At 42.3% G+C, this 24900-nt stretch overlaps 1 protein-coding gene across 1 annotated transcript in view; it reads left to right on the forward strand.

The window, feature by feature from the left end:
- The first annotated feature begins 18853 nt into the window (after nucleotides 1-18853).
- IL36G (interleukin 36 gamma) overlaps nucleotides 18854-24900 on the forward strand; it is a 29291-nt gene continuing 23244 nt past the window's right edge. Inside the window, exon 1 of the mRNA XM_040623697.1 lies at nucleotides 18854-18947. Within this exon, the coding sequence (XP_040479631.1) occupies nucleotides 18854-18947 (94 nt within the window). The remainder of the gene's footprint in view (nucleotides 18948-24900) is intronic.

Below are 24900 nucleotides of genomic sequence, written 5' to 3' on the forward strand. Positions count from 1 at the left end.
GAGGGCAGTGGGTATGTAACCTGAGAGAGGTTGGTCAGGGAAGGTCTCTGAGGGGTGCCCATGAGAAGGAGACAGGCATGAGAACATCTGGGGAGGAGCCTCTGCTTTGGGCACAGGTAATAGTGAGTGCAAAAGCCCTGCCATATCGGAAGAAGTGGAGGAGGCCAGTGCAGCACAGTGAGGGAGGAGGGTGATGAAGTCAGAGAGGTAGATGGGGCCTTATTTGCCAGGATAAAGAATTTGGATTTTATTTTAAGTGAGACAGGAAACCATTGGAGGGTTTTAAGCTCGCGAGTGATAGGACCTAATTTACACGGAAAAAGGATCATCTTATTGAGGCAGCTGTAAAGCAGGGACTCAGGTCCAGAGGAGAAAAGAAGAGCCCCATGCTTGGGATTGGGCGGTAGCAGTGGGGTCGGAGGGAAGTGGACAGAGTTGGGCTATATCTCAGAAGGTGGAGTCACCAGGACTCCTTAACAGACTGTAGAGGAATGGCAGGTTAGTGGTGCTGATTCCTGAGGGAGAAGATTGAGAAGAAGCAGGTTTGGATGACAGGGAGGCAAGAGTTTGGTTTTGGCCATTTGCAGTCTGAGATGCCAAATATCAATGTGAGATTGGCAGTTAGACAAACAAGTCTTGATTCCATGGGAGAGGTGAGAGCTAAGATGTAAACATGGATGTCATTGGCTAAGAGATGGTATTTGAAACCATGAGACTGGGTGAGATGTCTTCAGTGTGTTGGTTGGTGTCTGGGCTCTAGCTTAGACAGCAAGACTATAACCAAATCCTGCCACCTGGTGGGCACTGGAGAGGCAGGGTGGAGTCTGGACTGCAGGCTGAGTCTTTCATACCCACACGTACGTGTGGTTGAATCATGGGGGGACTGGCACTGCTCCCACATATTTCTCATTTCTCCCCCTGTAGCTCCACTCACATGTTTTCTAGAAGCCCCTGTTGTCTTCATACTCTGCCAGCTGGCGACACCAGTTGGGCTCCCGGGCCCGGAGCAGATGTCTAATGGTTCTTATTTACACGACTTCTTGGTTGTCATGCCCTGGTTTTTGCCCTCTGTCTTGTACGGTTGACTGAGTAAAGGGCCCACATTTATATTACATGGCAGCCTCTTCAGGCCATCTGAGGCCCTTCATCTCAAGAACTGCAAGAGTTTTTAATAGTCATTCAGTTTTTATTTCGAAGATGGGAAGTTGAGGGCCAGAGAAGAGAAGTGGTTTGGCCAGGTTTACAGAACAAATCAGCAGGAACTGTGAGCCCTGGGAGGCCAGGGACCACTAGTGCTGTATCTTGATCATTACAGAGAAATAGGAATTCCAATAGTAAAATGGACCTTCTAAAATTAAATGACGTAGCCTTTTAAGAAAATGTTTTATTTAGAAATAATTACAGATTGGCAGGAAGGTGCAAAGAAGTATTACAAGGAGGTTCTGAGTGCCCTTCAGCCAGTTTCTCCCAGTGTTACCATCTTGCATTCTTACAGTACAACAGCAAAACCAGGAAACTGACTTGGTACAATACACAGAGTTCATTCAGATTCCCCCAGGTACACACACACTCATTTGTGTGTGTCTGCTGCTCTATGTAATTTTATTACATGTGTAGCTCCACATAAGCACCCCAATCAAGATACTGAACCGTGCGACCCCACACATCTCGTTCTTTGTAGACACACCCACCTTATTCCCCTCATCCCTCACCCCTGGCTACTATCCATCTGTTCTCCATCTCTATAATTATGTTATTTAATGGGTGTTATATAAATGGAACCATGAAGTAAGTATTCTTTTGAAATTGGCTTTTCTTCACTCAGGATAATTTCCTTGCGGTTCATCGAAGTTGTTGGGTATATCAATAGTTCTTTCCTTTTAATTGCTGAGTAGTATTCCCTGGTATGGATGTACCACAGTTTGTTTAACCAGTCGCCTCTTGGACTTTTGGATAGTTTCCAGTTTGGGGCCATTATGAATAAGGCGAACATAAAACATCAGTGTATAGGTTTTTGTATGAACTTAAACCTTCATCTCTCTGAGATATATGCCCAAGAGTGCAATTGCTGGGTCATATGGTAAGTTCATTTTTAGTTTTAAAAGGAACTGCCAAACAATTTTCCAGAGTGGCTGTGCCATTTTATATTTCTATCACGATGTATGAGTGATCCAGTTTCTCCACATCTTTGCTAGCATTTGGTGTTATGACTATTTTTTCATTCTTGCCATCATGATAGGTATGGAGTGATACCTCAGTGGGGTTTTAATGTACATTTTTCTAATGGCTAATGATGTTGAATATATTTTCATGTGTTTACTTGTCATTTGCTTATTATCTTTGGTGAAATATCTGTCCATGTCTTTTGCCCTTTTTTCTTCCTTTCCTTCCCTTCCCTTCCCTTTCCTTTCCTTTCCTTTCCTTTCCTTTCCTTTCCTTTCCTTTCCTTTCCTTTCCCCTTCCTTCCATCCTTCCTTCCTTGCTTCCTTCCTCCCTTCCCCCCTCCCTCCCTGCCTTCCTGCCTTCTTTTAGTAGTCTCCATGCCCAGTGTGGAGCCCAATGTGGGGCTTGAACTCATGACCCTGAGATCAAGACCTGAGCTGAGATCAAGAATTGAACAGTTAACTGACTGAACCACCCAGGCACCCCTTTTTGCCCATTTTCTAATTGCATGGTTTGTTTTTTAAATGTTGAGCTTTGAAAGTTCTTTGTATATTCTAGATACAAGTTCTTTGTCAGATATGTGATTTGCAAATATTTTCTCCCAGTCTGTAATTTGTTATTTCATCCTTTAAACAGGATCATTTACAGAGCATTTTAATTTTGATGATTCCAAATTATCAGTTTTTCCTTTTATGGATCATGTTTTTGGTGTCAAGTCTAAGAACTCTTTGTGTAGTCCTAGGTACCAAAGATTTTCTCCATTTTTTTCTGAAAGTTTTATATTTTCTGTTTAAGTCCATGATCCTTTTTGAGTTAATTTTTTTATATTAAACTATTTTTTTAAATTAACATATAATGTATTATTTGTTTCAGGGGTACAGATATGTGATTCATCAGTCTTATATAATACCCATTGTTGAGTTAATTTTTATATGTGGTCGAGGTTTAGGTTGAGGTTAATTTTTTTGCCTGTAGAAGTCTGTCTAGCACCATTTATTGAAAAGGGTATCTTTCCTCCATTGAATTACTTCTTCTCCTTTGTCAAAAATTAATTGGACGTATTTGTATGGGCCTATTTCTGAGTTCTCTGTTCTGTTTCATTTATCTATGTGTCTATTCGTCTACCAATATCACACTGTCTTAGTTATTGTGACATTATAGTTGGGAAGAATATTTCCTCCTATATCCACCATTAATCTTGATGAAAAAAATTCCTTGGACTGTGTTTTTTTGGGAAGGGTAGGTTTGAGGGGAAAGGATTCCTTCATATGTTCACAAACTGAAAATTTTTTTCTCCTAATTATTTTTATCTTTGAACTAGAAAATCTGATTGGAAAAAGCTTATAGAATTATGTGTGCAATAGAAGTAAATTGGTCAAGTGTGACACCTATACCTGGAGAAAGTTGCAATGAAGTTTATGCCCACTCTCTTGGCCTCTTGGAGGCCTTCTTCATCCCCATCAGATCTCAGAGGAGCTTCCGAATAGTAGAGGTTATAGTAATCTTGACCTGTGTGTAAATGGAGTGAGTCTAACCTTACTAAAATAGCTTATGCAAAAGGAGAGGCCTTCAGGATCCATGAACTTTCTAAATAAAGGCTGTTGTATTAGTTCCAAGAATATATAACACCAAATACTGTGCCTGGTGGGTATGACAGGCGATAGAATTGAAAGGAGTGGGTTGCAGTCAGAAAGAAACCGAGCCACCATCTGAAGGTGCATTTATCACTCTGCTCCAACCCCCTGTGGAAACAAAGCCTTAGTATTGCCAGATTAAAAAAAAAAAAAAAAGCCCCACATCCAGATTTTTAAAAATGTGAACTCTCTTGGCTTTTAATGTTGGGAATCAATCAGTATTTTAAAATAACACTGTGTGGGCCCGATGAGCTAGAGTCTGTGACTCTAATCTTTCCCATGGGTGGCCAGTTTGCAACTTTTGCTACTCATCTGGGTCAGCCGACAGTGCCGTGTTTGTTATTGCCAGTCATGAAGGTAATGTGTGATTGGTCAAGCAATTATGTGCTGTGTCTAGTCTGTTTCCAAAGAGTCTGAGGGTGCGTAAAACAGTTTATTTGCCCATGCAGATCTTGCAGTCTTGTTTACACTGTTCATTTACTTCTCAAATCTTTCATGGTTTGTTTTAAGCAGCCAGAGCTGAGGAGAGCCTCAGCCCAGCCTCTTTCTAATGCTCCATCTACAGACTATGTGGAATATGATTGTCTTCTATTGACCGAGAGCCAGTGGGTGTGATTCTTCTTCTAGGTGTGATGGAGATGCCAGGGATGGAGGCTGAGTGTGTGTGTGTGTGTGTGTGTATGTGTATGTGTGTGCAATGTTGGGGGTGCAGAGGGCAATACCTAAGTCTAAAAAGTTTAGCCTAAGGCAGCATCAGGAGGTCCATGAAGTCAAAACTATTTTTATAACAATACAAGGCATTATTTACCTTTTTCCTTCTCATTTTTTAATGTGTGTCCAGGGGAGTGTTCCAGAAGCTATATGACATACAATGATATCATTGCTCTAATAGCTAATGAAAGATTTGTATACATGTTTTTGTATTTTAAAATTTTGTTTTAAAACAAAATTCTCTGGGATCTTAATAATACTTAAGAGTATAAAGATGTCTTGAGATCAAAGAGTTTAAGGACTGCTAGTCTAGGGCAATGGGTGTCAATCCCGGCTATATATTAGAGTCATCTGGGGAGTTTTAAATTAGTACTGTTGCCTGAACCTCATCCCAAACCAATTAATCCAGAATCTCTGTTGATGGGAAGTTATCATTGCCATCTCCATCCCCATCATTATCATCATTACTATTACATCGCCATCATCATCATCACTATTACCATCCCCATCATCATCGTCTTCGTCACTATCATCATCATCATCATCATCATCATCATCATCATCATCATCAGAACTCCACTTATGAACTATCCACCATTGCTCAGGCCCTGTGCTATGTGCTGTACCTCTGATTCTAATAACCGCCCAGAGAGGCCAGCATGATCTAACTTTACAACAGGGGAAGCTGGGTCAGAAAAGCTGAGGTGAGTGAGTTCATAGAGCTGGAGCAGATAGAGCCAGCATTCAAAACCAGTTCTTTCTGCTGTATCAACGTTCCCAGGCTTGGTGCTACTGAAACTTGTTGAATTATGCTTTTATTCCTCCAACCCCACAGTATATTTTGATAGATTTTTATAAACAAACTACACTACCAAGCAAGAATTAGCTTATGTTTTAAACCGTGTGTTAAAACCATGCAATGGTCTATCGTGACTTCTGCTTAGTACAAGATCACCAGACCACAGTGTAGAGTTGGGGCAATTCTACCTAAAAGCAGAGAGACCTGATCTCTGAGTTCACTTGGAAGGCCTAAATGTGGTTAAATATGTCTTTTTTCCCCTGACACTTGGAAATATTGAGGAGAGTTCATGACACCCCCACCTCACAGTTCTTACCTTGGTGGGTCCCAAGGTGAGCACAACTCATGGGTAGATGAGGGAAAGAAAAAGAAACCTTCCATTTTTTTTGCTGAATTCTGAGCCGTAGAACGCCCTGGGTGTGCCCAAAGCCTTTTCTTGCAAATAGAACTTCATGAATAATTTATTTTAATTTTTGTTAGGAAACTGGCTTTATCGATGCCAGAGGATGGAGTGGGTGGAGTGGGGGAGGAAGAAAGGTAGGTGCCATGAGCTCTCTGTTTCTGAGGCAGTGATCAGAGGAAACTCTGATGGGGAAGGAGAGCATGAAAATTAAAGGCACACAGATGAGGTGTCTGTGAGACGTGTTAACCCGCCAGATAGAGAGGTGCAGAAATTCTCACGGAGTCCTCATTGCTCTGCCTTTACTCTGCTTTTGCTTGTTCTAACATTAATAACAGAAACATTCTGACCCCAAAGACTTACTACATCCCCTCTTGGGCTCGTTAAACCCTATGTCCTCTTTAGGTCTCATGTTGAGAGTCACTTGCTCAAAGAAGCCCTCCCTCTCCCCTTGGCTAAATTTCCTGTGATAAGCTGGGCCTCTCTCCTTCACAGCACGTGTGCTAGGAGTTGTTTTACATTTGCTTGGGTGGAACTTCGGTTGACATCTGTATCTTCCACTAGGTTACAATTCCCTCAGCAGTAGGGATGGTGTCAGCATTTGCTCACCATTTTTATTTCCAGCATTTAGCACCGTGCCTCATGCAAATAACTTTTTAAAAATGAATGAATGTGTGAATGGATGACTTAGCAGTGCTGAAAAAGCAACTACAGTTTTGTTTGTTTGTTTGTTTTAAAGTATCGGATTCCTCCCTGATGCTGTTGTTCTCCATGTTCAGGGTCACATTTTTTTCTTTATTGTGGTAGAATGCTGATCATTGTCTGTATTTGAGGCTAGACCAAACACTGGTAGTGCAGATTGCTAGGTCCCAATCACCCCAAATGGCTCTCAGCTGTGTCATACATTTTCTTGCACATTTAAATAAAACATATCAGGAAGAGGTGGTGTTTCTCCAAATATGATCTGAACCACCTGCACCAGAATCACATGGGGAGCTTTGTGAAAAAGCCTATTTCTGGGCTTAACCCTGGGCCTGCTAAATCAGAAGCTCAGGGTATAGGAGCATGAGAATTTGCATTTATTGTTATTATCTTAAAAAAAGGAATATGTGCCACATGATCCCAAACCCCAAAGTATAAAAAGACATATAGACTTTAATAAAAAATTAAATGTTTAAAAAATTAATATCTATTTTATTTCAGAATATTTCTAGGTTTATAGAAAAGTTGTAAGATAGTACAGAGAATACCCATATACCCCACACCCAATTTCCTTGGTTGTTAACATCTCTCATTGTTGGGGCACATTCGTCATGATGAATGAACCAACAATATTGATATATCATTATTATTCTTTTAAAGATTTTATTTATTTGAGAGAGAGAATGAGAGAGAGCATGAGAGCAGGTTGAGGGGCAGAAGGAGAGGCAGACTCCCTGCTGAGTGGGGAGCTCAATGCGCGGCTGGATCCCGGGACCCTGAGATCATGACCTGAGCCCAAGGCAGACGCTTAACTGACTGAGCCACCCAGGCGCCCCTTGATACATCATTATTAACTAAAGTATATACTTTGTTCAGATTTTATTTTATTTTTTTTTAAAGATTGATTTATGTATTTTAGAGAGGGAGAAAGAGAGAGAGCACAAGGAGGGGAAGGGGAAGAGGGAGAGGGAGAGAATCTCAAGCAGATGCCGCACTGAGCGTGGAGCCCTCTTGACTGTGATAGTTTCTCAGACTTTCTTGTTTTAATAACTTTGACAGTTTGAGATATTTTGTAGATTTTCCTTCAATTGGGGCTTGCCTCATATTTTTCTTATGATTAAACTAGAGTTACAGGCTTTTTGGAGGAAGACCATTGAGGTAAAGTACCAGTCTCATGACATCATATCAAAATTACATGTTATCAATATGACTTATCAATGTTGATGCTGGCCTTGATCAACTGACTGAGGAAGTGTCTTCCAGATTTCTCCACTGTTATATTACGTCCCCCACCCCCACCTTACACTGTACTCTTTGGAAGGGAGACAATATGGGTCAGCCCACACCTAAGGTGAGGGGAGTTATGCTCCACCTTTTTGAGGGAGGAAGTATATACATAAATTATTGGGATTTCTTCTGCAGAGGAAATCTGTTCTCCCCCATTTGCTTATTTATTCAATATTTATTTATATCAGTATGGACTCATGGATATTTATTTTATACTTTATAATCCAATGCTACATTATTTGTTTTGTTGCTCAAATTGTTCCAACTTTGGCCACTGGGAACCCTTTTAGTTGGTTTTGGGGTCCCTTTGACATACCCAATTACTGCCTCCCCCGCTTTTTTACTTTTTGGTACTACAAGGTACTCTAGACCCATCTTGTACATTTCCTGACCCAGCCCTAGAATTTCAGGCATTTCCCCAAGGAGCCTTGATTCTTTTTATTAGAGAATGGTATTAAAAACTATGAACTGGGCACTAGGTATGCTTGTTGCACTGGGTATCATTGCTTCCAGGCTCTCCCAGCTGACCAATCAGGGAAATATACACATGATACCAACCCAGGCATATACACATGTTGATAAATACTTCTGTATGTAACTGTCTGTACTGTATTAAGCCAAACCTGTGTTCATACCGATGTCTCTAACTGTAATCTATTTCCACATGGATCACTTCAGCCTTTTCCCCAGGCTTGTCTGTAAACTCTCACTGTAACAGTGAGAAACCTGGCTGCTACCATCCACCATTCATATGCTTAATTGTTAAATGCCAGTACCCATGTATAATGGCTTCAAAGTTGTTCACTCCTCACTCCGTGGGAAACTTTACCAACTCCATGTATTGCTTATATACAGTTCCTTTGCCTTTGGTCTTATAGAGTCCACTCATTTCCAAAGTTACTTTAGGTTAGCACCTTTCTCCCTCACTCCCCTGCGGTCAGGTTATTTCATACCTTTTTGTATATTTAGAATCTTTTGTTACAGTCTACATTCCAACCTGGGGTTTAAGAAAATAAAGCTGAATAAATAAAATAAGTTTAATTAAATAATTTCATATTTAATAAATTTCATTTTATATTTGTATAATTTTATATTTTAAACCCCCCAAATATAAAAAAACATATAGTTTTTGGGGCGCCTGGGTGGCTCAGTGGGTTAAGTGTCTGCCTTAGGCGGGTCATGATCCCAGGGTCCCAGAGCCCTGCATCCTTGCTCAGTGGGGAGCCTGCTTCTCCCTCTCCCTTTGCCTGTTGCTCCCCCTGCTTATGCTCTCTCTCTGTTAAATAAATAAATAAAAAAATATATGTATAGTTTTAAATCATGGTCACCCAAACAGTTAAATTTTTTGAGCACACATTTTAAATGTTTACTTTTTTAAAAAGTGGTTTATATTTGTGCTTTCCTACTCTTATATAATTAGAAATTCTAACAGTTTCTTCCTGTCTACCTGCTATGTGCAGGGGCCCCTCTTAGGGGACAAGGGCCATCAGCTCCCTAAGGTTTCCAAAAGCTCATATGTGAGTGAGTTTGGAATGTAAGATGTGTTTTCTGACAGGAAGAAATGTAGTAAGTGGTGATTGGCTTCCCAGTCTCACCCACAAAATCCCACTCAATTCCTTATTTATTCCCAGCTGCAATAGTGGCATTTTACTTATCTCTGACCCCATGGATAAGACTGTTCTTTGGGAAAAAAAAAATCCAATTTCCACGTCAGTTTTTAAGATTGCCTTTTGACAGAGACTGAATGTTCCTTGAGGCGAATGGTAGGACAGTGGGACCTGCAGAAGTATCTTGATACAGGCAGAGTACACACTGGAGCTTCCTTTCTGGTAATAATGAACTTGGCAATTCAGGAATGAAGGTGAAATAAAGATATTTTCAGCTAAACAAAGACAGAGGGTGTTCACTATCATAAGATCTGCAGGAAAGGAAACTTTAGATAAGCACTATCCAATAGAACTTTCGAAGATGATGACAAGGTTCTCTATATTTGCCATGCAATAGCCTTTAGCCACTTGCTAAAGTGGCTCATTAGAGTGGTTTCTAGTGAGACCAAGGAACTGAATTTTAAATTTTATACAATTTTACTTTACATTTAAACAGCCACATGTGGCTGGTGGCTACCGTATTAGAGCAGATCTAAAATATGTACTTCAGGTAAAAGGAAAATGATCCCAGATGGAAGGTAGAGATATAAGAAGAAATAAAGAGCAAAGAAGTTACTAAATATAGAGGCAAAAGTAAATTAACACTCAGGCCATGAATTAATAGTATTTTATAGTTTTGAAAGTATATGGAATTAAAATATATGACAGTAGAAGCATATAAATTGGGTGAAGTTGAGGTAAATGGAGGAATTCTGTCATCTTGATTGTCTGGGAGGTGGGTAACGTTATTCATTAGCATTAATCTTTATAATTTAAGGATACATGGGGGGTACTTCTAGGATAAGCAATAAAAGAATAGAAAATAAGTATATAAGTATATAAATTTTGAACTAGTAGGGAGTTAAATGGAATGATAAAAAATATTCAAACCAAAAGAAAGCAAGAAGGGGGAGAAGAAACAGAATAGGAGTAATGAATATAAAGCACCATAACAGTGGTAGATTTTTAAACCCAAACACTCTAATTCATCTATTTTAAGACACACATTTACTCATATTTTTACATTTCTGGAATTGGGAGGCATATGATAGATTGTGGCATCGCGTGAGTCCTGCCAGGTTGTGCTAACATGTCAGAGCTTTTTTTTTTTTTTTTTTTTTTTTGGTCATCAGTTGAGTTTTGTGGATCACTGTTATTACATATATTGAGTTTAATTTCTGTTGGAAATGTTTCAAAAAAATGTCCTCTGACTTGGCATGAAAATTGAGGAGTAAGGTAAAAAGGTAATTATAGTGAAGCAATTCTTTTTTTTTTTTCGGCAAATACCAAAAGCTTCTAGAGACCTAAAAAAAGAAGCTAGCCACAAGTAGATGAAGGTCTGTTACAGTTCGTTTCTGAGATATGTGCAGTGTAAAACACAAGAAATTGCCAAATCCCTTGGAATTGATGAAAGAAGATTTGAAGCATGGAGAAGCTGGTGTGATTGATTTGTGCACTTCATAGTGCTATTGTTGAGATGCTGTGTCATGGTTTAATTGGTGCTCCTCCTGTTACTGATCTATAAAATATTGGTATGTCTTATAATCCATAATGATGTAGGCAGTTTATATGATAAGGTTGATTATGCAAAGAAAACAGAGCCCAATTATATGCTGTTTGCAAGAGATACATCTAAAACATAAAGGTGGAGGGGGTTGAAAGGGAAAGGATGGGAAAAGATATACCACACAAATACTAATTTAAAGAAGACTTCTGTATCTGACAAAGTAGACTTTAAGACAATAAGCATTCCTAGAGATAGAGGGTTTCTCCTTAGGGATAAAAGTGTCAGATCACCAGAGAGATAAAAAATTATGAATTTATATGCACCTAATTAACCATGGCTTCAAAATATGTAATGCCAAATTCAAGATCAAAATAATAAACCTATGGCATAGTAGGAGATCTTAATGTGCCTCTTACATAATTGATAGAACAAGATGACAAAAAAAATCAGTAAAGATAGAGAACATGTGCTCAATAGAATTAATACATCTGACCTCATGGTCACATATAAAATACTGTACATAACTACAGAATACATGTCAGACATGGACATACAGACGTTGGTGGAAAAAATGTAAGGTGGAAACGAGCAGACTGGAAGTCAGGAGATGTTAGTTAACAGCCACACTAATAATGGGGATTGCAACCATCCCTTTACTGACTTCCAAATGTTTCTTACAACAAACATGAAATTACATAATTTCCTCTACTTTCTTACTCTGTGTTCTGTTCTGGATTCTGTCCTGCTCACTACTTAACACTGTGGCCTCTTAAAATTTTCCAGTCTTCTGAACCTCATGCTAATGATGAGGCCCCTGCTACTTGCTGATGGGCCTCTCAGATACTGGCTGGGTGCTTAGCTGGATATGTGACTACCACCTGACCTGGATTCCTTATTGCTAAGCTCCTCCCATCTGTTGGGACTTCGTGCTACCTCTGTGGGACCCACTCCCATCTTTCCTTACCAAATGCTTGCAAAGATAATGCATTTCCACGCTCCCTTGGACACTGTGCTCTGGACACCAGACTGAATGTCTCCTGTGGGCATCTGCAGCTGGGTCTGTTCCCGTAGCACTGTCCAGTTTCTCAGGCGTGGCTAGTTCTAGAGCAGAGAATTTGCCTTGCTGCCCCTCCTGCTATGAGTGCCTGGACAAATCATGAGAAGTGTCAGCATCCTATGGTGATGCAGAATGCAGGAATGAAACCAATTTCAAAATTGCTTTTTAATTCTTTGACTGTTGGATGACAGAATTTATACTCAGTTGGGTTTCCCATTTTTTTATTTAATATTTTCCTTCACAATCTCATCCCCATGCCAAAGGCTTCTCAAGAAATTCTCCAAAGATCTCTCTTTATTAAGCATTTAACAGACAAATTAGATATTTCTAGTCCAGCTATCAAGGGTATAACATTTTTCAGATCTTTAGACCAATAATGAAATACCTTGTAGCAATTAAAAATAATGTTATAGAAAAGTACTGATGAGATGAAATGTTATTTTAAATATCATCTTGAGTAGAAAAGGCAGGATACCTTGTAAATAGGAAAGGATGTTACCAAATAATTTGTCAGACACATTCCTGTATTTGCGTGTTATGTAGATGTGAGCATGGAAGAAGATCTGAAGATAAAATCCTAGTCTTTACCCATATTTGAAAGATGGAGCTTTAGTGTTTTCAGAAAGGCCTGGACTGCCTGGAACTTGGTCTGTGATCTCAGGGAAATCACCTAACCTGCACTGCCTTTTACAGTGGAACCTGGGAGGCCAGCACCAGCCCCAGGATCGGCACAGGATTGGGGAGCTAAAGAATGCAGTGGGCTTAGCCCAGGCCTGGCACACTGAGAGCGTACAGCGGACTGCTGTGGCTGTTGCCATTGCTCCTGTGCCATTGCTGGAGGCCCAGCAGCTATGATCTTACTTGGTCATGTGGATTTTCCTCTGAATGGACCAGCTGTTATTGGCTTTGGGAAGCACAACCATATTTGTTAAGTGACAAGAGCAAATGCAATGCAAAATAATAATTTAAAAAAGCAAGTAAATAGCCAACAGGCTGTGGGAGAAGCTGGTTCTTGGTGGGCTTAAACAAGGAAGGCCCCCTGGGGATGTGTTGCATGTCACCACTGAAGAAGAGCGAACAGAGAAGAGGTGGACAGGAGTGTCAGTGATGTCCTGGAGTGCTCCTTAAGGAGAGATGAAAGAAGGATATTTTCCTCTGGGTGGCTCTGGGACTGGAGTAAAGAACCAGCAGGAAAACAGGGACTTGCCTGCACCTCCCAGGCTCAGTGTCCAGCCTGGACCCTGTGTCTCCCCTTTCCTTTAATTCGTGTCTCTTTCCTACATCTTCGCTGTCGGACTGGACTGGCAGCACACAGCCTGTTTCAAGTGCCTTGAAATGTGTTGAATGGATGTGGCATAGTCCTTGGCATAGTGACACTACTCCACAGGAATTTGTTTGTTCCCTTGGTGTGGAAAAGGCAGACAATGAGTAATGACTAATAACCTAAGATGCTATTTATTATTGGGTAAAGGAACGCTGCTATTGCATTTGCGTACACACTCCCAAACTGATTCTTCAAAGTAAGGACCAGACCTGGCCCCTCCACATCAGAGATCCTAAAGGGAGAAGGCAAGCCAAGCTCCAGGAACCACAGCACGAGGGGATCCCTGGCTCAGGTAAGTGGTACTGACTCCAGCTGTAGAGGCCAACTGACATAGATAGGAAAGCAGAGCAACCTCTGGCCCTGCCTTGTTTTTTTCCCAGAAGCATGAATTTCCTGAATTTCTAAATATTGTCTCTGATACCTGCCCAGACCACCTTGCTCTCAGCCCCAAGAGCAGCCTGATGTCTGCCAGGAGGGCTTCTGCCGATATGCGGAGCTTTGCTGGAGGGCCAGGCAGACACTGAGCTTTGGAGACCTGGAAACCCTGATAATGTTATCTCTGATTTTTGGACTCTAGAGAAGACTGATTTCAGAATCTAGAAAGTACTGGTCTTCAGAAAAGAGATTTTGGAAGCTTCAATATTTTGAGTGTTCTTACGTAAAAAGAGATCCACCTCAGACGGCTGAAGGCACTGTTTCTCTAGGGAGCTCTGTGGAAGCCACCTGCATTTATTTTGAAACAGGTGGCAAATTCTATAGCAGCTCACAGGGATATCCCAAGTACCTCACTCTGTAGGTATCATTCTGTCCTCCATCAGGACCACCATTATCTTCATGTATTTGGGTACCTACATTTCTGCCAGATGTTTTTTATTCTGATGTCATGTGGCTGCCAAATTCTCTACCTTCTTAAATGCCACCAATTCCTTGTGTCCCTTGATTTATCCCCAAACTACAAAGGCAGTTGTGCTTTGTGGATTTGGGGGATGCAGCCAAATAACAAATAACAAATAACTTAAACTCAGATAGTGGCTATCCATGCCCTTAAAGATCTATCAGGTGTCCCCACCTCCTAGAGCCACCTAGTGACCATCCCCCCCATCTTTCATTCTCTTTGCTGCCAAGTCCTGGAGCCCTATCATGTCATTTTTAATTTTTGCAAAACCATTTAGTTCCCTTTGTCTCACTCCTAAGCCCTTCTCAAAGGATTGGGCTTCCATACAGACTGCCCATCTATTTAAACTAAAAGTGGTGTGACCCTCGAGAATTTAGTTACCTTCAGGTTTTTCATCTGTAAAATGGGAATAACAATTCTTGTCTCACTTCCCTCACTGTGTTGTCCTGAACTAATGTTGGGGCAAGTTCTTTGTGCAGTGAGTGAGATGTGGTCTGCAGGATTAAGGAGTGTTTAGAAATCTCTCTCCTCTAAGCCCTCCCAGTGAAGAGCTCCCGTGTCATCCCTTCCCCAAGACATTGGGAGTTGAGCCTTCTGGGACATTTGGAGGCTCAGTTTTCCATGACAAGAGGCTGAAAAGAAACTGCTTTTCTTTGCAAAGATTAGATTAAAGCAGAGGGTCAGCAAACTTTTTCTGTAAATGTTGGGACAGTCAGCATTTTATGCTTTGCTGACCAGATGATCTGTCTTTCAAATACATATCTCTGCTGTTGAAGCCAGAAAGCAACCATAGACAACATGTAAAAAAGGACATGGCTGTTTTCCAATAAAACTTTATTTAAAAAAATAAGCAGTGGGACAGATTTGATCTGTGGGCTGTAGTTTGATAGCCCCAGGACTAGAGCAATACACTTTGAACCTTTGATTACATTTTTATCAAATATTGTCAAGATCCATAAAAAACGATATCGTGACCTATGGTTTGGAAACATTGCTTTGGAAGGGCAAGAATCAAAGAAGGAGTGATAGAAGAAGCACAGTCAAATCTTACGAGGCTTTCCTGGACACAGCAAACATTTCTAAGCAGAGAGCAAGGCTGATGGCCATTCAGCACTAGGGGAGTCCAGCAAGGTTTCCTGGGGGTCAGAAGTGCCATAACTGATCTCCTTCCTGTCTACGCAGGTCCTGCCTTTCATCCCAGGCTCCTGTTGCGTCATTGCATTGTGTTAAAAATGTCATTTTTGAAGGACTCGGGTGTGAATATGGTCTGAAGACCAGGAAAGAGACGAGTCCCAGTGCTGCTCAGAAGGTAAGATTTTTGCAAATATCCATACCAGGGCCAAAAAACCCCTCCTAAAGCAGGACCTTGTAGGTTTGTGCATAGACCCTTTCCTTCCTGTTGACCTTGCATGGTAAGTAACCTTTGAGAACTTTCCTGGTAAATGAATTAGACGAGAGAAATCCTTGAAGAGAAAATGAAGCTTTGCCATGGGTGCCTAGGTACGTTAGGTAGTAGATAAACAGATCACCTTCACCCCCAGATCTGGGGCTTTGAAGTCCTGGCTCACCAACTGGATGGTTCTGGATCATCCAAATGCATTTCTTTCCTCCCAGCCTGCTCAGGCACAGGAGAAGGCCCTGGAGCGGAAGGGGTTGTCTGAGTCTGGGGTAGGAAAATGACACCAGCTTAGGGCTTCTGAGTGCCCCATGGAGGAAGGCACTTGCGTGTTGGCTCAAGGGGATGAAGAGAGGAGGCTTTTAACCCAAATGACTATCTAATGCAAGGACTGTGAAGGGAGAGGCCTATAACATGACAGAGGCCCAACCCCTGAGCCTTCAAGTCATACATGGCAATCAATGTTCCCAAACTAAAAATAGGACATTTGTCTGACAAATGTGTATCTGCCAAAAGAGAGGTTTGGAACCAGCTCTGCTCCTGGAACATGGGCCTTGTGATGGCCACCATGCACATTCTGTCCCTTAGGCAGCAGGGAGTGCACACCAGGAAGGCATAAGCACCAGATACTGTAATTGCTCAATCTTGGGGAACTCCAAAAGGTGACATTGAGGCCATGTCCTAATTCTGCCTCTTTGTAGGTGACATGTGTAGAAAGGGAAGAGGCTTCCTCTGACTCCAACACAATCCTTGAGAGTCTTTGTCTGAACCCGGCCTGGGGCAGCTCCACCTTCCCCCATTCCGACCTCACCAAGATGCAGTCCTCCTGCTTCTTAGAAGCATAGACTGTCAGAGCTGGAGGGACAGGCAGGAAAAACAAGGCTCAGAGTGGTGAGAGGCAGAATTGCCTCAGATAGCCAAGTAGTTAGCAATGCCAAGACTGTGTAAAACCTTCACACCAGAGCACAAGGTTTGAGTTTTCTTCTTCCCTAGGTGCTGTGTGCTCTCAATGTGCAAAGGTTGTTTGGATTATGACCAGAGATTTCATTCAGGCACTTCTCAAACTTAATGTTTTATCAGGTAGAAGCCTCCAGATTATTCTGAGTAATGTGGGCAATGTATACTCTACCCCCTGAATTAATGCAATGCATATGTTTGTAATAAGTAAGGGTTCTAGGAAGTTCTGCATTCAGAAACCAAGTTAGTTCTATTTCATTTCCATTTCCACCATTTTTGACCAGGGAAGTTTGGTTTTTTTAGAGAGAGAGGTTGGGGAGAGTGACAGCGGGAAAGGGAAAGAATCTTAAGCAGGTTCTTTGGCCAACGGAGAGCCTGACATGGGGCTCAATCTCACAACCTTGAGATCATGACCTGAGCTGAAATCAGGCTTAACTGACTAAGCCACCGAGGCACCTGCAGGAAAGCTATTTTTTTTTATGACATTACTGTCTCTCTGCTTTAGTGTTTCTCAAAACATACAAAGAAGAAGTAAAGCATTAAATGGTCCCTGATGTTCCTAAATCCCTGGAAAATTCCAATTGTATGTACTAACCTCACTGTCTCTGATTCCAGACTTCACCAGAAGCCCCCCGGAGCCAAACATGAGCTTCCCCACAATGAGCTTTCCCTATTCATGTAAGCCACCTGGGTGAACTGGTGAGGGTGGGGATGGGTGAGGGTGGGGATGAGGGTGGTGGCACTATGTTTCTTAGGGGAGTCACAGGATCAGAGACTGGAGAGACCTAAGGGTGCTATGATGAGGCTGAAACTTTTCCTTTGTGGAAGCGCATCTCAGGAGGGTCAATAAAAAAGATGAACTGTGGGTGGGCCTCTGCCTTTCCAGAGAGGTGCAGGTAACACATATGTGCTGAATGGCACAGGAGAAGAAAGGTTATGAGCCTGGGAACCTTCCATGTCCTCTGACCTTCACCATGAGGCTAGCTAGCAACCCTGACCTCCTCACATAATTTATGAATTTGGCCAGCAGAGGGCACACACGAAACTCACACCACTAGTGTCCTGCAGCCCTCACAGATCTAGAACCTTCTTACAGGCTATTAGATAACCTCGTGATGACCTTAATAAAACTCAAGTGCAGAAACTGAGAAAGTGAGGGAGGGTACCCGCCCCAGGTGACACAGGTAATAAGTGCCAGATGCTGGAATGTAAAGGTACTGTAACACCTGTCTGCCCAAGTTAGGTTTAAGGCACCCTGTCACCACCCTCTGCACAGGCAGAGTCAGGAGACCTCAGCCTGAGTCCCAGGTCAATTGCAGGTAACCTTCGTCCCCGGTAAACTGGCAGTGAGCACACACGGGTGCATGGCAAGCTCCTGCGACTCTGTGAGGGAGGTTAAGTCAGGCACTATTGCTGCTGCCATGGCTGCTGTCGCTCCCACTATTTGGGAATGGACTCCCTAGAGAAAATAATTACCAGCCTGTTAGAATCACCTACACCTCTGCTGTGGCCTTGAGAAGGAGCTCTGAAGAACGTAGATGGGGTCAGGAATGATGTGATGTGAACTGATCCAGCTAAGAGGATACTGTGCAAGCCTCAGTGCGTGATGATGGGAGGCCCAAGTCAGAGTGATAGGAGGAAACAGAAGTAAAAGAAGGACAGGTTTCGGAAATATTTAAGAGGCAAACAGCCCAGTGATAGTGCTGGAAATGTAACTTACAGAGGACGTGTGAATGTCTCCCCAGACCAATTAGAATCTCAGGGTTGTGGGGCCCAGGCATCTATGGTCCTAAAATCACCCATCAGGTGATTTCCAGTGTATGGTGCTTAGCTCCTAGGTACTTCTTGCCTAATTTCTCACCTCCTACTCTTCCATTGGCACTCCAGTGCAAGGATCTGTCCCACCCCAGGCATTGCTGATGGCATTATGCCCCCAGTGAAAAGCTACAGGAAAGAGTGTTAAGAAGAATTAGCGTAGCATTAGCTAATGCTATGGTGATAATCATATTGCAATATATAAATGCATCAATCCAACAGGTTATACACCTGAAACTTATTTATATGTCAATCATATCTCAATAAAACTGGAAAAAAATATAGATTCTGATTTAGGCATTCTGAGATATAACTTAGGGATCTAGCTGCCTTGTTAAAAAGCCCTAAGTAATTCTGGTTCAAGTATTTCTTTCTGGTCTACACTTTGAAAACACTGCTTCCTCCCCATATATTTCACTAGAAAACAATAATGTGCCTTTGTGATTGAGAGCCATTTCTGAGTGATTGGGTACCAGCAGCCAACTTGTTAGTAGTGTTCAATCTGGGCTGAAACATGTGCCACTAGGGATGTCCTGCTCCAGGTGACATGAGCCCGAACCATGGAGAAATCCCACTGCATGGTGCATCTGGTGATTGTGCACTGTTCCCAGCAGCAAGGTGCTCAGCAGAAGACAGTGACTGAGCTTTCACAGTGTGGGTTGGCCTGGTAAACCCACTGCCAGTTGACTCATTCATTACAGAAGTGCTTGTGCCAGGCTCTGTGTTAGATGACAAGGATGAAAGGCTGAGTGGACTCAGATGCAGACTGTCCTCAAGGAGCTCATGGTCTGGTGGGGAGACAGACATTAATCAAGCCAACAAGTGTAAATGGAGAAGCAGTGCCCAGTTCATGACAGGGGTGGGTTGTAACCCAACAGGAAATCAGAAGGGCTTCTTTGAGGGAAGAGAAACTTGAGCAAGATCACAAGAAAAAGTGGGTGTTGGTTGGCTCGTGGTCTGTCTAGGTTCTAGATAAGGTCAGTCTAGGCTCTGCTGTCTGTTTTTGAGTGGTCCTGATGAGTTTCCTTTATTGATATAGAAAAAAGCAAAGGTGAAAAAAAGGGAGAGCTGTGAACAGCATGGAGCCACCTGCATTTCCTTATGTGGCAGGGATGGTTTACCACACTCCAAGCTGTGGTACCCTGATACCCCATTGATATGCCTTTGGGCCCCTCCTTTCTTATGGGGACACAAAGGGAAGGGACAGTGTTGTAAAAGCACAGGGAGCTCCTGCCACTCATCCCTCTTCCACTCTGTCTCCTGACATCATGAAACCCATTTTTTGACCTGAAAAGTAAAACAAGTGTTGGAAGGGCAATGAATAAAAATGGGCATTGGGCACATCCACAGCATAAGACAGCCTATAGTTCTTCCTTGGAAATTTGGGAAGAGAAACTGCTTTATTCTTTAGACACCCCCAAAGCAGATCCTGGCCCCTGATCCACTTTCTGAAACTGTGGTCATAGCCCACATATTACCAAAGGCTGCAGGGGAGAGAAAAGAAAAGGCAAATTTCATAATGTTGGTGTGTGCTAACTACTTCCTGGCTCAGTCAGCAAAATCCTTCAAGAGAAAGATGGACTCGGTCAGACCAGCTCTCTCCAGATGGCAAGCAAAGATGGAGGGAAACACTGCTTTGCTAAGGAAGGGGGCTTGTCTGTAGCCTGCAATCTAAGTTCACTGCAAATCCCTTTTTTTTGGAACTTTGCAGGACTGGGAGAACCAACTGCTTATGTATGGGCCTTGAAAGCTGCAAAGTGGCAGCTTCCATAGTAGATAAGATTGGGGCCCTACGTCTTTATCAAGCATGGTCCTTCAAGAATAAATATACAAGTGTATTTATTCCAATGTATCAGGCATGGTCCCTTCAGAGTTAGAGCCAGTCAATCTGCCAGCCAGTGTCAGACTAAGGATATTTATGATCTCATCTGAGCCCATTCTGAATTATCTCAGGCAGCATAATGACGTTGAGGGACCTCTTACAACACATATCAATGGCTAAATGCCACTGCCAAACAAGAACTGTCAGTTGTTAGAGCTGCCAAAATGAAAATAAATGCAAACAAAACACATTAAATACTAGTTAAGTACTTACATAATCATATAAAATGGAGCATTCTTGAAAACATTGCAACCACAAAATAATTTTGATTATATATTCTCTTTGGGTTGTAGTCAAAGAAAAAGGCAACTGAATTGTTCAATCTTGCTCTTCATCAAATCACTTTAATTTTAGATATTAGTCATGTTGTTTTGGACTCTAGATCAGCAGATAAATCAAGTGAGTAAGCTAATTTTGTAAGTATCAAGATTTTCAATTAGAAAGTAATTGTATAGCTCACTGAATTATAAAAGAAAGGCATAGTGTTTCAGTAAACTGTCGGCTTTAGTCTTAAAATGACACAAACAGGGTTTACCTTTCTAAAGGACACAAGGGGAAAGACCAACAACAGAGCAAAAGGAGGCACCGACTACCAGACCCCAAATTTTTACTAGGCTTTCCCAGTGCAGATGACAATTTCTGAGTGGGTGAGGCTCACTTAGACTTTAAGCATTGACTCTCTTATATGCAACCTAGAAATCAAACTGATACTAGCCTCCACCATCCCCTGCCCCCAAATTTGTACCTGACTCTTGGGTCCCATTCTGATTGCCTTCCTGGACACCACTCCCACAGGATTTTAGTATCTGGACCTTGCTTTTCTTTGGACCTAAACCCAAATAAGTCATGAGGGCACTGCTGCCTGCCTTCAGGCTTCCCAGAAGCAGCTTCTCCCAATTCTTTGTTACTGGTTCCTCCCACCTGTTCACAGCTGCTGCCCCATCCTCCTCCACTGGGGACTCATGGACAGTGCCTTGCCATACCCCTTGGATCCCGGACCCCACTGAACCTCTCTCAATGTACCTGCAGCTTTGTCAGCTTCCCTAGAATTCATCATCCACATGCATCACTTATTACAGAGCTTGCATTGTCCAGGCTATCCTCCTGGAGAAGATAACCAGTATTGCCTGGCTGTATCTTGAGAAACAGAAGCACCCAGGTGAGGTTGGGCATGTTTAGGAAAGCAACAAACCCACAGGCACTGAGATCATCACTTCCCAGAAATTTATTTCACCTAGAACTTTGTAATTAACCACATTCTACTTTTTTTTTTTAAAGATTTTATTTATTTGAGAGAGAGAGAGAGCACGTGTGCAAAAGCAGGGGGAGCAGCAGAGGGAGAGGGAGAAGCAGGCTCCCACTGAGCAGGGAGCCCAGTGCGATGTGGGGCTCTATCCCAGGACCCTGGGATCATGACCTGAGCTCAAGGCAGACGCTTAACTGCCTGAGCCACCCAGCCTCCCCCACACTCTACTTTTTATAGCCCAAACAACATACACTTTAAAGGGACAAATGACACTGAAGGCAAAGCCCATATGCTTGCAGAGTGAAGACAACATGGTACAGGGAGAAGATATGTTCTTATTTGCTATTCTCTATAGAAATACACAAATGTTGCACACCTGGGTGGCTCAGCCGGTTATGTGTCTGCCTTCAGCTCAGGTCATGATTCCAGGGTCCTGGGATAGAGCCCCACATCGCATTGGGCTCCCTACTCAGTGGGGAGCCTGCTTTTCCCTCTCCCTCTGCTGCTCCCCCTGCTTGTGCTCTCTCCCTCTCTCTCTCTCAAATAAATAAATAATTAAAAAAAACACACAAATGTTGATATAAAATGAATAAACCTTTTAGAATCTCTAAAAGAAAGAAAGAGAATTTTATTTGAGCCCAAGTTAGGTGCCTGGGAAACATGCTCTTCACGAGGAAGAAATTGCTCCAGGGAATGAACAGTTTTTATGGTTATATACCTTTTTACAACTTGTGAAAGCTCAAAAGACAATAGATATAAGCAGGAATCACAAATTTTAATGTCAAGGAATGCAGGGAGTAGGAGCATCGATCAAGATCTTAAAGACAAGATGGTTTTCTTCAGGCTACTTATTTACAAAGCAGGTTTACAATGTGTGCTGGTGGACCATAAATCAGGCTTTTGGTTTAAACAAAGTTTATGTACAGTCATGCTGACTTAGAAAGAAATCTAAAATGGCTTCCCTTCTGTATCAGGCCTTTAGAGAAGGCCTCATCATGAAGAACACTCAAATAAGAACAAACAGACGCTATTTATTTGGAGTTTGCTCTAGCAAAGGAGTCAGCCACCATCACTTGCATTTGGCAGTGATTCAAAGGCAGGCAGAGGAGTGGGTAAGCTGTATGGTGAAAAAGGGGAGGGCTTCAGGTGTGTATTGACTGGAGTTGTTGGTGTGGGAAGCTGGAGGTGGGCCATCCTGTGTGCTTGTTTTGAAGGGCATAGTTGGCTTTCTCTGGTTGGTCCTGAGTTGGAAGTGGAGACAGAAAAGCTGACAATCATTGAACATGTCCTGATTCTGGGCCAAATGCTACAGAAGCTGAGGGTTAGAATTCTGTTGTCATAGATGGTCTGGCCATTCCCATTTGCAGATTCAGTCTCCTACTGTATTGAGATTCACATTGGTATTTTGAAATTTGAATTGAGGATTCTTTTTTAAATTTTTTTTTCCTTTTCCTAGATCTTTCTTTACTCCCACAGTTTGGCTGTGTATTTAGAGGTATAGATGAAGTATCTGGAATTTGCAGCTGACTCCAAAGTGAAATAGGAACCAACCTATTCCTTGAGGGAGGTGAAGGGATCTTCATTGTTCAGGGAGTTCGGTTCTTTGATGTTCTTTTTGGAAATACAAAGGAGAATTTATTAGGTAGTCAGGCTACTTTGTGAAGGAAAGAAGGGAAGATCAGGCAGTCTTTGCCAAAGTTTGGGTTTTCAGCCTTAGTATTCGGGCTTCCCATTTCCCTGAACTGGGAGGACAGGGGACATTTCTTTCCCAATCTCTTACTTTCAATTGCAATATGTTTTGGCTCTTTGACTTTATCACAGGAGGGACAGAGTTCTCCTTTAGAGACAGCCAAAAAGAATATGATTTTTCTTGATAATTAGCTTTTCTTTAGTGTGAAGTTGATATATGAAAGGTCTCTGGAAAAAGTCAGAAAACTGAGTCAGCTCTAGTAGTAGAAAAATGATCTTTTTTTCTTTTGACATTTCTGGTACAACACCCTATTTCCTTTAGCAAGGTCATCAAATTCTCATACACGAGTTGGCCCAGGAGCCAAGAATATCTCGAATCTTGGAATTTCCCTCTCCCTATGCCTCTGGCTCCTTCTTCCTTCCAACCCTTCCAGGTAAACTTCTTTTAGATCCAGGACTCGCTTGGGCCCATCTCCTTTCACTGTTGCCCACCACCAGCTGGTCTTTCAGACTGTTCCCCAGGAGGCAGCCTTTTGCCCAGAGAAGAGAGTGGCTGAAGGTCCCATCGGGAGAGGGGCTTTATAAAGGCCAGGTGGGAAGTGAGAGAATGAGAATCATTTCTGGTAAATAAAGCAAGGTGGAGAGTCACCTGGGGTTGTGGTGCTTTTGTCTGGAACCACTTTGAGGACCCTGCCTTCTAGAGCCAGAACTTTCTGGTTTGGGTCTTGAGTAGTATGTGTATCTAAGGTTATAGATTTGATCTTTACCCCTGAGAAACAGTACCAGAGATTACGAACAATGAACATGCCTCAGTTCACCAGCCTTGGATCTCTACTTTACCCACTGGGCTCCGGCAATATGTGCTCTTCTCATTAGTTTTTCACCCCAACCCATTAATCCGTTCATAGAGGAACTTTAGTAATTAACCACACCACTCTGGAGTCAGACTGAGTTGGGGCCAAATCCCTGTCGGTAATTTACAATCTGAACAGCTACTAAGCTTCTTCAAATTTCATTTTGCCCACCAGTAAAATGGGGATAATAAAAGCTATCTTACATAGGATTGATGTGAAGTATAAGGGGATTCAATGAAAGTTAATTATTAATATTAGTAGTGGTACAGATAACATCCAATGGAAGTTCATCATTATTATTGTGTTGATAAATCTAATGGAAGTTCATTATTATTATTATTAGTAGTAGTAGTATTGATAACCCTCTCTTTTGCACCCTCTCGCTGGTGGGCCCATGGCATCAGCAACACCCGGGTGGAACAGATCTCTGCTGTGTTAGCCACCACTTGGGCCGATGGTGAGGACAGTGAAAGGGTGAGGATGACAGGATGAGGCAGGAAGCACCCAAGAGCAGCAGCTTTCTGTCAGGAAGGGGATGGAGATAGCAGGTCTTGAGGAAAATGCAGAGAGGTTGTACTTGCCCTCGTGGAGCCTGAGTGGGCAGGAACAGCTGCAGCAGTGGCCGGGGATCTGCTTGACTATGGGGGGTTTGGGGATTCAGTTGATCAGCCCTGCTTATGGGGGATAGGGTTGCGGGACAATTCTAGACAGGGAATTTGTCCCTATGCCATCTCTGATAGGGATGACCAAACATCAGTGGCTGAATTCGGGCTTTGCATGAGGGTGGGTATGAGCCCACATACAGGACTGATGACTGAGTCTATGTAGAACAACAGATATAAAATGTGATTGATGTGATAGATTAGCATTTATACTATATAATTATGTACAAACATAAACAAACACAACAGTCTTGTTTCTGACTCTATAAACATG

The sequence above is a fragment of the Ursus maritimus genome, unplaced genomic scaffold (genome assembly GCF_017311325.1).
Source record: "Ursus maritimus isolate PB19 unplaced genomic scaffold, ASM1731132v1 scaffold_6, whole genome shotgun sequence".
NCBI lineage: Eukaryota > Metazoa > Chordata > Mammalia > Carnivora > Ursidae > Ursus > Ursus maritimus.